The following is a 12,958-nucleotide window of genomic DNA, read 5'->3' as shown; positions in this document are numbered from 1 at the left end:
TCTGGGAAAATATAACAGAGTGCAACAGTCTTTGCCATCAAAAGGCTGCAGTTTAGAGGAAGATACAGGCCATTATGTTAAAATGCGTACCAAGGACGTGCAAAGTGCCGTGCAAACTGCCGTGGGCGACACAACAGTGAATGAAACACGGTGTACGTTCTGGTCTAAAGGAATTAAAAATATAGTCGGGGGCTTCCCTGGTGGCACAGTGGTTAAGAATCCGTCTGCCAATGCGGGGGACACGGGTTCGAGCCCTGGTCCGGGAAGATCCCACATGCCGCAGAGCAACTAAGCCCGTGAGCCACAACTACTGAGCCCGTGCGCAAGAACTACTGAAGCCCGCGCACCTAGAGCCCATGCTCTGCAACAAGAGAAGCCACCACAATGAGAAGCCCGCACACCGCAACAAAGAGTAGCCCCTGCTCACCGCAACTAGAGAAAGCCCACGCGGCAACGAAGACCCAACGCAGCCAAAACTAAACAAATTAAAAAATAAATAAATAAAACTTCACCTGAAAATATTTTTAAAATATATATAGTTGGGTGGAAACACGGGGAAGGAAACCGGTGGAAAAGCATGGAATCTCGGGTTGGTTGGTGGGACTGTCTTGAGTTCAGAAGTGTTTTCTGCTCTTTTTGTCTGGACTTTGGGCAATGACTTTGATAAACTTCACATTGGGGTAAACGAAGGAAAGGAAGTTATCCTTTTTCAGGATAGAAAAGGGCATGTGAGGGCATCATTACCTATTATTTCGAAGAGGAGATCCCAGCCTGGGACATTATGGATAAAACGCAAGAGAATTTAGAAGGGGGCCTGTGTTACATTGGACTTGCCATTGCCCATAGTCTTCTTTAAGAAGACAGAGCCTGTCGATTTGTCAGACCATAGTCCCACTTCTCCTATTAAGTTGCCTACGTGGCATTTGACCACCAAGAAAAACACTGTTGATTCTGCTTAAAGTTTTTGTTCTTTGCGCTTAGATGGAATTTTCCTACTGAGAGGCTCTGCAGTCCTGATCTCCAGGATTCTTCTGAGAATGAAGAAGTAAGCATTTACCACACCCACTTCACAAAAAGGCAAGTGAGTTTTGGAGAGAACCCGAATCAAGTCTCACTACACTAGGGGGGGACGTTCCATTGTCCCAACGCCCCCTAGCATGCGATCTTCCTGCCCAAGTCCTCCCCACTCCACAAAAAATCTTCAGTAAGATTAAAAAGAAAAAAAAATGAGAACATTTTTTTTTTAAGGGCGTGGTGGCAACTTTCACCAAATGAGTTCACTTACCTTCACTGCGTAATAGTGAACCCCGTAGGTTGGGAGAGACTCCACGATGCTCATGTAGCTGGGAAGACAACACAACACACACACCTGGTTATTCAGCAGAACTGGTATCATATACGTATTGGTGTGTGTGTGCACGTGATAAAGTTCTCAGAGTAATCATTTCCGTGAAAAATACATGGAACCACCCGCCCCCGGAGCTACGTCTCTCCCAGCAGAACCGAACAACCCTGACATCCACTATGTGAACACACACACACACACACACGGCCTCAGCAGCACTGTGGGTTGGGGAGCGCTTACTTGACGATGGCTTGGCCTCTGGTCTGGCCGTTCAGTTTCTTGTAGTGCTCGATGACCCGGTCCTCGCTAGAACGAGAGGAAAGGAGCCTCTGTCTCAGTCCCCAGGGCGACGGCCCCGCTCCCCGCTCACGGAGAGATCTGTGAGCCCCAGCATCCTCATGAGAAGCTCCAAGGAGCCAAGAGCTCCTGGAAAAATGACTTGTCCTGAAAGTAGCATGTCCGAACGCAGCCCAAGTGAGATGCCTAGGGCAAAGGATGTGCCCAAACCTTCTGTTTTCCCCTCAGAGGACTCGCATTCTCTTTGTCTTGGGCTTATCATCAGTAAAAGGAGAGCCGGGGTTTGCGGGTTGGCTCCTTGTAAGAAATGATACTGTGGGAGCAGAGAACGAAGTGGGGAGCGTGCGTGCCAGCGGTGTGGGGGGGGGGGGGACATGGGACAGAGGACAGGGAGAGGGCTACTGGCCGGAGGTCCGCGTGGACGCTCTGGCCGACCTCCCTCGGGTCCTCCTCCCCCTCCTGAGCTCCCGGGGCCTCCGGGGTGGGGCAGGCAGGCGTGGACTCTTGACAGGACACCCACGGCCTCCCCACCCCGAGTTAGCAGGCAGGGTTGAGGGCGTCCAAGGAGGATGGGAAAGTCCTGGAATCTGGGGCCGGTTAACACAGACCGTGAAGCAATAAAAGGCCCAGAGGAGCGCTGGCGAGATAAGAAGGAGGCAGAAATCAGAGGGCCACCCCGGAACCTTCTGAAACCTTAGTTCTAACACAGCAAGAGGCCAGCTCGCTCCTTGAGGGGCAATGCAGGCCACACCCTCCTGTGACGGGGCGGACGGCAGCAGGGGCCCCTCTGGGAAGTGCCCCCGTGCCCCGCTGCCTTTGCAGGCTCAGGAGCAACCTTGGGAATCACAGGGGAAGCACGTCCCACCTGCTGGGGGGTCACGGCCAAAGGCCTGGCCTCTGGGACCGGGCCGCACGGCCTTCCTCCTCACGCCTCTGCCTCACGTTCCTCCCCGCTGGCCCGGGGACTCCGTGACAAGGAGGCGACCCCAGGGACGAACCCTCGAGACCTCCTTGGTTGACCTTTACGAGCTATTATTCATTTAGTATCCCGGAACTGATCGAAAGCCTTCTTTCACCCCCCTCTGTCTTTGCCAGCGAGGCCACCTCTGGGGGGGTCACACATTCTACGTGTTCATCACCTAGTACTTGGGGCTCATTTAGTTATCTTCTCTTTACTCTCCCAATCTTCCATGAATCTCTCTTCACTGTAGTGTTCTGAAATTTGACGCACGTAAGGCTGGCCCCTCACAGGAACGTGTCTTCTCTAATGCCCCGGATGGGAAATGGCTGCCTACGAGGGGCCTCGGTCTAGTTGAGGGTCGTGTCTATGGGGTCCGGGCACCTCTGTTCAGAAGGGGGCAGCTGCAGCCGGGTTTCTCCTCGGCTCCCACACACCACGGAAGTTCTACGCGGAGGGGGACAAAGCCCTCTCCTGACAGAGAATTCTCCAGAAGCGTCCTCTCTGGGGTCGACACCAGCCTCCCAGAGCATCAGAGTCGTGTCAGGACGTTCTGGGGTTACCCCTCCAGCTTCCTCCCCAGCCAGCCACTGAATCAACAGCCGGGTGGCCACATGACGTGGCATCTGGGGAAGTGGACTCCTAGGCCCGGGGTCCAGCCACGCAGCATAGCTACAGGCCTGCTTCCTTGGTACAGAGCTGCAGAGAGGGTCCCTGGGCGGAGGAGGGGAGACGGAACTTAACACAGTGCCGTGGCTGTGAACATGAGCATCGTGTCGGGAAAAACACCAGCGGTGTCAGCAATACCGGCGGGCAGCTGTTCAGCTGTTCACAAACTGACTGGTTCGAGCCCGGGGGGGTCTCACCGTGCCTGACAGCTGTGGGGATCGGTCACCCTGCCTCGCCCGGTTTCTTCTGCTGTCTGAGACCCACCGCGAGGCCACAGTATCTTCCTTCTTCCTCGGCTTTTCCCACGTCTTCTGCCCCAGTGGAAACTCCACGGGCTGGCATGTGACAAGAGCCGCCTGAGACCCACTCCACCCCTGGCCCCGCTCCTGCCCCTCTCCAGGCTTTGACAGATGACTCACACGCACCAACTACCCCAGATGCTCGGCGTGGACTAAACGGGATTATCATCAGAGACCCGTGAGGCAGAGGAAACGGGATCCCAAAGCACGTTTGGAGGACACGGTGTTACATGAAGGAAAAAGGCAAATGACCAAGGCTGACCGTGCCCCAGGCATGGCATGGCTGGTCCATGTCTGCAGACAAGGAGCCCTGAAACAAGGCGATGGCCACAGGGCTCCCTGTCTCGGAGGAGCCGTCGGCCTGTGACGGGAAGATGTCCCCTCACACCTCGAATGGGCGGTATGAGTGGTCCCGCATTTGCAGCAGAGGCGTTCCAGAGAATCCAGCTCGGGGCCCTGACGCTGCCTTGCTCTGTGGCCCTGAGCACTTTGTGCCCCGGCTGCCTCCCCGATAGAGAGATCACGTGGGGTGAGAAGTCCAAGCTTGTTGAACGCTTGAGGGAAACGAGCAGAAAGGATTATGACGTGATGACTCAGCATCGCTATGCGCCGTTCCCCTACTTCCTGATGGCATTCTGTGCCTTTTTATTTCCCCTCTTAATTACAGCCTGAATTCGGTCGATAGGGTTAGTCCCATTTCAGAGATGGGAAATCGAGGCAGCAGAGAAGTCACACGAGCTTCCTGGACTATCATTACCCCACAGTTCAGAGGCTTGGCTGGGATTCTAAACCCCACTGCTTTTGCTCACTAGGCTGTAATGCCTTCCCTGACTAGTGGCGGATGGGCTCCCAGTGGCTTCTTTTGGCCTGAAGGTTGTCCACTGCATCTGTGAATGTGTGTGTGTGTGTGTGTATACTTTTTTTTTTAAGCAATGCATCATCAGAATGGTTCATGCTACTGGCTTGTTTGTGCATAAGCTGAGCTGTAGAGCAGCTGAGGGTACCTGCTTCAAAAACATCCCTCCCTCGGTCCTGCCATCCTCCCAGTGCATTTAGACAGTGACACGGGCACCTCCGGGTCCAAATGAGGCCCGGGGAAAGCGCTGGCCTGGTCACAGAGATAGAGGGCTGTTCTGGCAGGACAGCTACGGATGTAGATTTGGATGAAGCTCTTCATAACGGCAAAAGAGAAAGCATAAGCGTGAAGGAAGGAGTCTCTGTATTGGTGATAATGTTTGCATACAGAGCAGACTGTGGAGGTAACAGAAGAAAATCCAGAGAGAGAAAGAGGAGAGGAAAGGAGGTTGTTCATAGCTCCGAAATGAGCACAGGGTGTAAAAAACGTTTGGAAACAAACACATGAGATAATTGAGGGAGGGATTAGGCTGAAAGCAACTCTGATTCCAGACAACCCAGCAACACTACAGCCCCCACTGGCAAATACATTTCACCAGGTAGGATCTACCAGCTTCTCGAGTTACTTCCTTGCATCTCGAGCTCCTTCACCACTGGTTTCCTGAAAATGAACCTATGGGAGGATAGAGAAGGTAAGGCCCAGGGAGCATAAGGAATTGGGGAGAGGCCAATCGGGTTCCATGAACAAGGGAACAGGAGTGCCATCTGGGGGTGTTCATATGTGCACGCCGCCAGGTTGGAAGTCTGGAAATTGACACGTGCAAAGTCTTTGCACGTTAAACCAATTTTGCTCTTTGGGGGCAAATTAGAAGGATCTAAAGCCACTATTTATGGACACCTGTGTTACCAAAAAAAAGAATGGCAACAGAACAGTTCAGAGAGATGAAACTGGGGATGCCAGCGGACAGGTGGGAGCTCTCAGCCTCAGGGTTCAGCTCTTTTGTTTCCCATCCAGCTGCCCCATCACTTGGTCTCTTGGCAAGAAATGATTTACATACTGGAGTTTCATCCTGCTAATGCCCTCTGCAGCAAGACGCACCCCATCCCAGCCAAAGGAATCCCTTAAAGCCACCCAGATGACTGAATAACTAGTCTGTCGACTGGAAAGGTGTCTGGACAAGATGAAATGTTAGTAAACTGGCAACTTCATAAAGCATATTACAGAAGTGCTTAAAAGTCATATGTTATAATTCAATAAGACTGACTTGTTCTGCAATTTTTGTTTTATCTTATTATTGTTTTTTAAATAAAAGCCGTTACAGTGCTTTTTGTCAAGGAGTCAGAAGGACGACTGGGGGAGCGGCATTTTGCTTTCAAAGGACAGTGGTCAGGGCTCGCTAGCCCAGCAGTATTTCAACACACTGCCCGGCAATGCAAACCCCGCTCCACTGTGACCCGAACCACAACCTGGGAACCGTTCAAGTGCCTGATTCATTCAGAATCAGTAATTTAGGGCCCGACAGATGAACTGTGGTGTAATGTTACACGGAAGCTAAATCAGGAGATATTAAACATTGTGGGAAAATAAAAGAATCAATCTCTCTCCTCTGCAAAGAAAAAAACCCTGCCCTGCTCCCGCATCTCAAAACCCCACACATCCTGTCATCAAATGTCAAGGATTCCAAAGCGAAACTCTAGCAGCTCACGAAAGAATCTCCAAGGAGGCAAAAGCATCCAGAGGGAAATTTTAGAAGGTTTTTTTTTGTTTTTCTGTTTTTTAAAGAAAGAAAATAGGGAAAAGAGGTCTCCCACATTTCACGTTATTTAAATAAATGCAGAAAACAGTTTCATGAAGACTCAAGCCACTCGACACAGTTTGGAGTCGCTGTCTGATTGGGGTGCAGGCGGACCCGTGGTGGCGGGGAGGATGGACAGTCGCCCGGAGCCTCCTGCGTCCCTAGAAGGGGCTCCGTCCTGGAGGGGGGACGCCTGGGGCACGCAGAGAAAGGGGGCTTACCAGTAAGCCAGGGAGGGGTGCTCCTTCAGAGCCTGCGTGGGAAGTGCTGGCAGTTTCTTCAAGTCCGTCCTCACCACTTCGTTGCTGGAAGACAGGGCAGACAGACAGACAGCGCGGCAGAGACATGATCAGACTCGGAGAAAGCCACAGCACCACGCGAGGCGACCCGGCCCAGTCTTGTCCTCAGACCCCGCATCTGTCCCCCTTTAGTGAAGAGTGGTGCTTTCTTTGTACTTATTTACTTAACAGAGACGCAAAAGAACACACAGCACGCAGAGCCCAGCGGCCTTTCCTTGTAGAGGGCAGGGCCGGGCAGAGCCGTCTCGGATGCCTGCGGGTTCTTTTCAAGCCCTGCATGCCAAGGGGGCACGGAGGAGTGTCCCCGGGCAGCAGGAATGTGGGCAGAAGGGTCACCACTTTCCCCACGGGGGGACCTTAGGGAGGTCTTGAGGGCCCCGCCGTGGGCTTTGAGAATGGACAGCTCGATTGTTTTCTCCTTAAGCTGTTTCCCTCACTAACCCACACAGGCCAGTTTTCTTTGCCTGGACTGACCACATGCTAGAAACTGTTGTCCAAAATATGACAAATGAATAACATTTGTTTTTAAAAAAAATTTTTTTGATTGAAGTATAGTTGATTTACAATGTTGTGTTAGTTTCAGGTGTACAGCAAAATGATTCAGTTACATATATATATTTTTTTTTCCCACATTCTTTTCCCTTATAGGTTATTGCAAAATATTGAGTAGAGTTCCTTGTGCTATACAGTAGGTCCTTGTTGGTTATCTATTTTGTATATAGTAGTGTGTATCCGTTAATCCCCAGCTCCTAATTTATCCGCCCCCTTCCCCTTTGGTAGCCATAACTTTGTTTTCTATGTCTTTGGGTCTATTTCTGTTTTGTATATAAGTTCATTTGCCATTTGCTTTTGACAAGATCCAGAAACGACTTAGAAAGTGTGAAGTGGATTATCAGGCACTAGGAGGAGGTCTTATGCGTCCGGTCCCTGGACCAGAAATTCTTCCTTCCCTTCAGACTCGCATGGTCTCAGGTTTGGGAGATACTTTAAATTCCCCTAATTTAACCAGGGGGCTTCAGAGGCTTGACTCCCCTGTGGGCACTCAGCAGACCCGCACCCCTGCTGGGACAGGGACGTCTGGGCGTTGGCCCCCACTGTCTACCTCCAGAGTCAATCAGCAGCATCCACTTGGGATGGCTCTGCTGTGTAAAGGTGTCTCCCTATACTGGTCCACCAGAGCGCCTCCTGGCCCTTGCTGGGGAGCAGAGGTCACCCCGTGAAGCCTGCATGTACACACAGTTCTAACCTAGGCTATGGGAGCAGCTTCTGTTCTGCTCATGCAAATCAAGGCAAATATCGACCACCGGGACCTTGGGCAGTAGCATCTAAAAAGCAAGGAGATAGGAGCTCACAGGTAAATACAAAGGAAGGAGGGAACACCACAGTCACACGCCTTTCCGTGAGCCCCCGCCCAGCCAGATACACTGCCTCCAGCTAGGAATCAGCAGCTACCCTTTGGATGCCAAGTGCCAGTGGGCAAAACCATTTCCATACTTCATGTACCTGGTGACAAAGAAACACGTGGATGTGACCTTATAGCTGCTCCCAGAAAGGGTGTTTTTCAAGTGGACTAAGAAGCAGTGACAGTGAAGTTTGTGAATCTTGGCTTTGGACAACCAACCGGAAGGAAAATCTCAACTTGTAACTGTTGAAATCAATAAATCTAAGTCCTTGAACAGTTATCACATAGGTGGCAAGGATTTATTGATTAATAATCAATAAGTTGAATGTATTTATGGAGCCCCTGCTATAGGGATATATAAAAAAAGGATAAGCCATAGTCCTCATTCAAAAGGTGCTCACAATTCAGTGCAGGGAGTGAGAGGTGCGAATAAAAAGAGAACTGACTACATGGGCAGCACTGGATCATGTCGATTCAAACAACAAACTAAAAAGTTTGCAGGAAAGGAAGGCCCCTGTGGGCTCTATTGTAAAAGCAGACTTTAGGGCAGGGCCCACATGGAGAAAAGGACAGGAATCTTATTTTTCTGCTCAGTGGAATACAGTAGAGTATGGAGGCCAGGAACTGAAGAGATCAATTAGAACGGGTGGTATGGAAGGGTTAAGCAGACCAAATAAATGGCAGATTAGGCATAGGATTTTGAGGACCTTCCATGCCAGGCTGGTAGAGTTCAAGTTTAGCCAGGAGGCAAGGGTCAGCACTGGAGCTTTTCAGACAGGTCACCTCCTTGTGTTTAGGAAAATTCAATTCCCAAGCAGAGTTTGGAATTTTTACTAGCATGTTATTAAGGCATAAAGGAATACTCAGGTCCCCGAACACCCAAGAGCCTACAGTGATGAGTTTCTGGGTCTTATCTTCCCTGTTTATTAACTATAAGCTCCCTGAGAACAGGGATTTGTTTCATGGACTCGTCAGTACCTAGGGTGGCACCTTATGGGTTGAACGTTTATTGAATGGAACTGTGAGAAAGACAATTAAGCTGAAGCACGAGTGTGGGTTTAACTCACACTCATCACATCTAAAGTATATTTGGGGAAGGAAGGAACGAAAAGAGGAAGAGATTGTCTTACCCACTAAACACTCATTTGTTGGCAAACAAACGTCCCTGATGAGAGTCCCAGGTCTGACTTCCTGGCTGGAGCTGCAGTGGCTTTTTTTTAGCGCTCCCCCAGGGCCAGGTGACACAGACAAATACAACAAGAAATCACGAAGGCGTGAAGCCCATCCAAATCCATTACATTCTGGAAGGGATCCAGGGCTCTTAAACCGTCCCAAAGGACAACTATGTAGAAATGTCCTATTTGCCTTTCTGCTGTCTGTAAACATCTGTAATGACTTAGAGGGGGCCAGCCCTGTCAGATGATCTGGCCATACCCTGGCTGCAAATCACAAAGCTGCCTTAATGGGAGACCTGGTCACTCTATCTCCAGAGACTTGGGAAGCTGAAACTGAAAGAATGTGCTAGAAGTTCCTAGCTTCCTCTCTCAAGATCTTCTACTTGGACATTTCCCCCAGAGTCAGGACACATGATAAATGCCAACTTATAAAATACCCTAAAACAGTTCCTTGTTCCAAACAGCGGTCAGTTTCCATTTCTAGCAAAAGAAAAAAGGTCTCTTGGAAAGTCACTTGCTAAACTGAGAGTAAAACTGAAGTCTTCTTATTTTTAATATTAACCAGATTTTATTCACAACTTTTAGGTAGTGATTAATGCTGCCAGCAAAAAATTGGTCTCTCAATGAAGTGTTAGCCTTTGATTTGGGTTTTTTTGCTTTTTTTTTGTTTTTTGTTTTTTAAGATGATGGATCGTGGTTCTACTGTCCACCCTGCTCATAAAACATGGGAAGTTTGAATGATCTACTGTGGAAAACTAAGGTTTCTAGCAATATGCGTCAACTGGGGGATCTGTCACAATTAACAACAAGAACAAGTTTAACCAAGACACCACAGAGTGAAGAAAGCAAAAATGAAATTTGATAGGACGATTAGCAAAACCCACAAGGTGCTTGTTTTCCTTTAAAAAAAATGACAAAATGCTTTTTCAGAAGATTCCCTTTGGGTTAAATGAGATGTCCATAACTTGCAGGACAAACTTGGGGCAGACAGAACTGGCTTCGTGTGGAAGAATTCTTCCTGAAACCAGTGGTTTTGAGGTGTCCTGGTACTAAAACACTAGAGCACTAAAGCCAGAAAGTTACACTAGTGTCACAAAAAAGGACTAACACGAAACTTAGAGACAGTAACATGATGCTAGTGTCCTACTAACTCCTCCGTATTTCATGAGTGTATCATGAAGGTCAAGTTCTCCAGGGAGAGGGACTTCATAAGTTAAAAAGAGTATTACGGGTCCTCATTATCCGCAATTACAAAATCTGAAAATCTCTAAGATATAAAGCCTTCTAACCAACTTGGTGGTGAACCTAATGCTTGACCTTTCTCTCTCTCTTCCACTTGGTGTGAATATCCATAATCTGGTGCAGAAGCGTGAACAGACTGGATTCCAGGAGCCGCCTCAGACGCTGCCGTGGGTGTTACGGAATACTCCGCATTACCCATCTAAACCCCACAAAGTTCTGGGTTCAGAAACACTGGGACCCTAAAGTTTCAGAGATGCATTGTGGATCTGTATTACTTTACTCAACGGTACAATACATCTAGAAAACTCTGAGACAGATGAATAAGGAGAGCTGTAGATTTTCTCTTCTTCGCTTATCTTAATAACCATGCAGGAAACAATTTCTCTCCTTCCCTTCCCTTCTTCCTCCTTTTTTTTTTAAAACCAAGTTGAACTTCAGGTTCTAGCAAAGAAAATGGGGACACTTGGCTATCTCCTCCCTATCACATACTCTCCTTCAGGGGTACAGGGAGGCTCACAGAACTGGTGGCTGAGGATGACACTTGTGGGGGTTCTCTTGTAGTTGTGTGACCATTTGCAGACACCAGGGAAGCACCTGCGGGTCCCTCTGAGATTTTTCCAGCAGAGGATTCTGGATTCTGGGCATGTATCATGGATAAATATGCCATGCTAATTTGCCACCTGTACGGAGGGGCAAAATTACCAACATTTATGAATTATGTGCCTTTATTTCTGATGGTAATGGCTACTTTATCTAAGTAAAGATTTCTTTCTTGATTACTGAGTTTGGTTTTCTAGGATGACAGGAAACCTTTTTTGAGTTTCTCACATAGTTGTAAACTTGTAAAAATTCAAAACAAATTTTTTTATAAGCCTACAATTTGAGACAATAATTTTACTCAAAAAGCTGTTTAATTTTCTATGTTATCCTTTTGAGTCAAAATCTTAACTCTGAAAAACTGACATAATGTCATAGCCGTGAACCTTTTTGTTATTACCAAGGTCAACTCAAAATATGATACTGATATTAAAGAAATGCTTAGCAAACGAGACAAGCTGTCATAATACAAAATTTCTTCCTTTACTGTATATCTAAACAATTCCCATAGGATTGGAAGAATATCATCCTGCAAAATACCCTATCTGAATACTTTTCTATGCTTGGAAACTGTGAATTACCCACTTGAAAAGCTCAGTAAAATGGACTTTTGTGCACAAAACAAAGCTTTCTGTAATAACATTTCCACTTGAACATTTTGTGTCAAAATTTCAGATTCTGTTCCTTTCAAAAGGTCTTGCTGGCCTGAAAGATTCCAGCTGCTTCTCCCTCTAAGTCCTTTAGAAGTCATGGGAAAATATCACACACCCCATTCTCTCTCTCTCTCTTTTTTTTTTTGATAAAATAACATACGAGAATTATATAAATTTAAATTCTTCCCACAAAAACTCTCCTTTGGGCTGCATGTATTTCAAGCTTAACAGATGACTTTTTTTCTAGTCATTTTCCAATAGGGAAATTTGCAAGTTTGGGTATTAAAGATACTAATAGGTTATGTAAGGTTGTATTCCAAATGTTGACTCTTCCAAACACAGCTGTCTGAGTATTTTTTTTTTTTTTTTACTAATTATCTAAAAGTCTCAGCAAATCGATTTCTCTTAGTATATGATCCTATCAGCTGTTTTCTTTCAAGAGGCCAATTAAAACATTGTAGGAAAATATACCCCAAATGATCAAATGCTCTAATACTGCTTTAACCCTGAGCCCGCTATGACTTGCAGTAGTAAAACCACTTAGGTAAGTGCAGAGTAATGATGTTAGTAGACTCAGAATTGTGATTTATAGACCACTGCCTGAGATTAATCAACTTTCAACGCTGTCTCTTAGCAGGGCAAGAAAATAACGTTGTCATCTTTTTAAAGATAGTAATCTGTACAAATGTTTATGTTACCAAAAAAAGTCTTTTAGAAGAAAATCAGCCCTTTATCTTCTTTTCCCGTTGATCTTCTAAAATTCTTCCTTTAACCTATGACTGCCTAAAAGGCATCATCTAGTCTGACAAAAAAAAAAACGAAACAACGAAAGCCTACAAATAGGGAATTTTCAGATACCAGTAAGCCAAGTTTCATTTGCAGTAATTCACAAATGCTCTTAAAAAAGGCAGACGAGATTTCATACAAAGAACAAAAAAATCAAGAGGGTACTTTTTTTTTTCCCCACAGAAATTTCATTTTATCTTTCTGGCTTAGTGAACACATGGTCCCATGGTTTACAGAAGAGGAAATATTAAAAGGTCTTCACTTTTTTTTTTTTTTTTTTTTTTTGCTTCTAGCTGCTCTTCTAGAGACCTAAGACCAGGCAGTCCGTGGAAGCTGAAAGGAATTTTTCAGGACAAATAAATACTCCAACTCCTTTTCTAAAACGGAGGTAAAACTCAATTTCCCTGCTACTCATTTCTATTGATGGAGTAACGTGTTGCTCTATTTCTAAAGCATTATTATTATTATTATTATTATTATTATTATTATTATTATTATTATTATTATTAAGAAGCAGAATTGGAACCCTGTAGGTTGATAAATCAGGGTCACAGTAAGACTCTTACTGACCCTGGAACTCTGATA

At 46.8% G+C, this 12,958-nt stretch overlaps 1 protein-coding gene across 5 annotated transcripts in view; it reads right to left on the bottom strand.

Moving 5' to 3' along the window:
* The window catches only part of FRMD4A (FERM domain containing 4A), a 491,624-nt gene that overhangs the window by 88,574 nt on the left and 390,092 nt on the right, over positions 1-12,958 (bottom strand). For all 5 annotated transcript variants that reach the window (XM_059910391.1, XM_059910396.1, XM_059910410.1 and 2 more), the window contains exons 8-10: positions 6,441-6,524; positions 1,586-1,651; positions 1,286-1,343 (exon numbers count right to left, since the gene is read on the bottom strand). In XM_059910391.1, the coding sequence (XP_059766374.1) occupies positions 1,286-1,343; positions 1,586-1,651; positions 6,441-6,524 (208 nt within the window). The remainder of the gene's footprint in view (positions 1-1,285; positions 1,344-1,585; positions 1,652-6,440; positions 6,525-12,958) is intronic.

The sequence above is a fragment of the Balaenoptera ricei genome, chromosome 2 (genome assembly GCF_028023285.1).
Source record: "Balaenoptera ricei isolate mBalRic1 chromosome 2, mBalRic1.hap2, whole genome shotgun sequence".
NCBI lineage: Eukaryota > Metazoa > Chordata > Mammalia > Artiodactyla > Balaenopteridae > Balaenoptera > Balaenoptera ricei.
The sequence above is the reverse complement of the archived record's forward strand: the minus strand, read 5'-3'. Positions and strand labels throughout refer to the sequence as shown.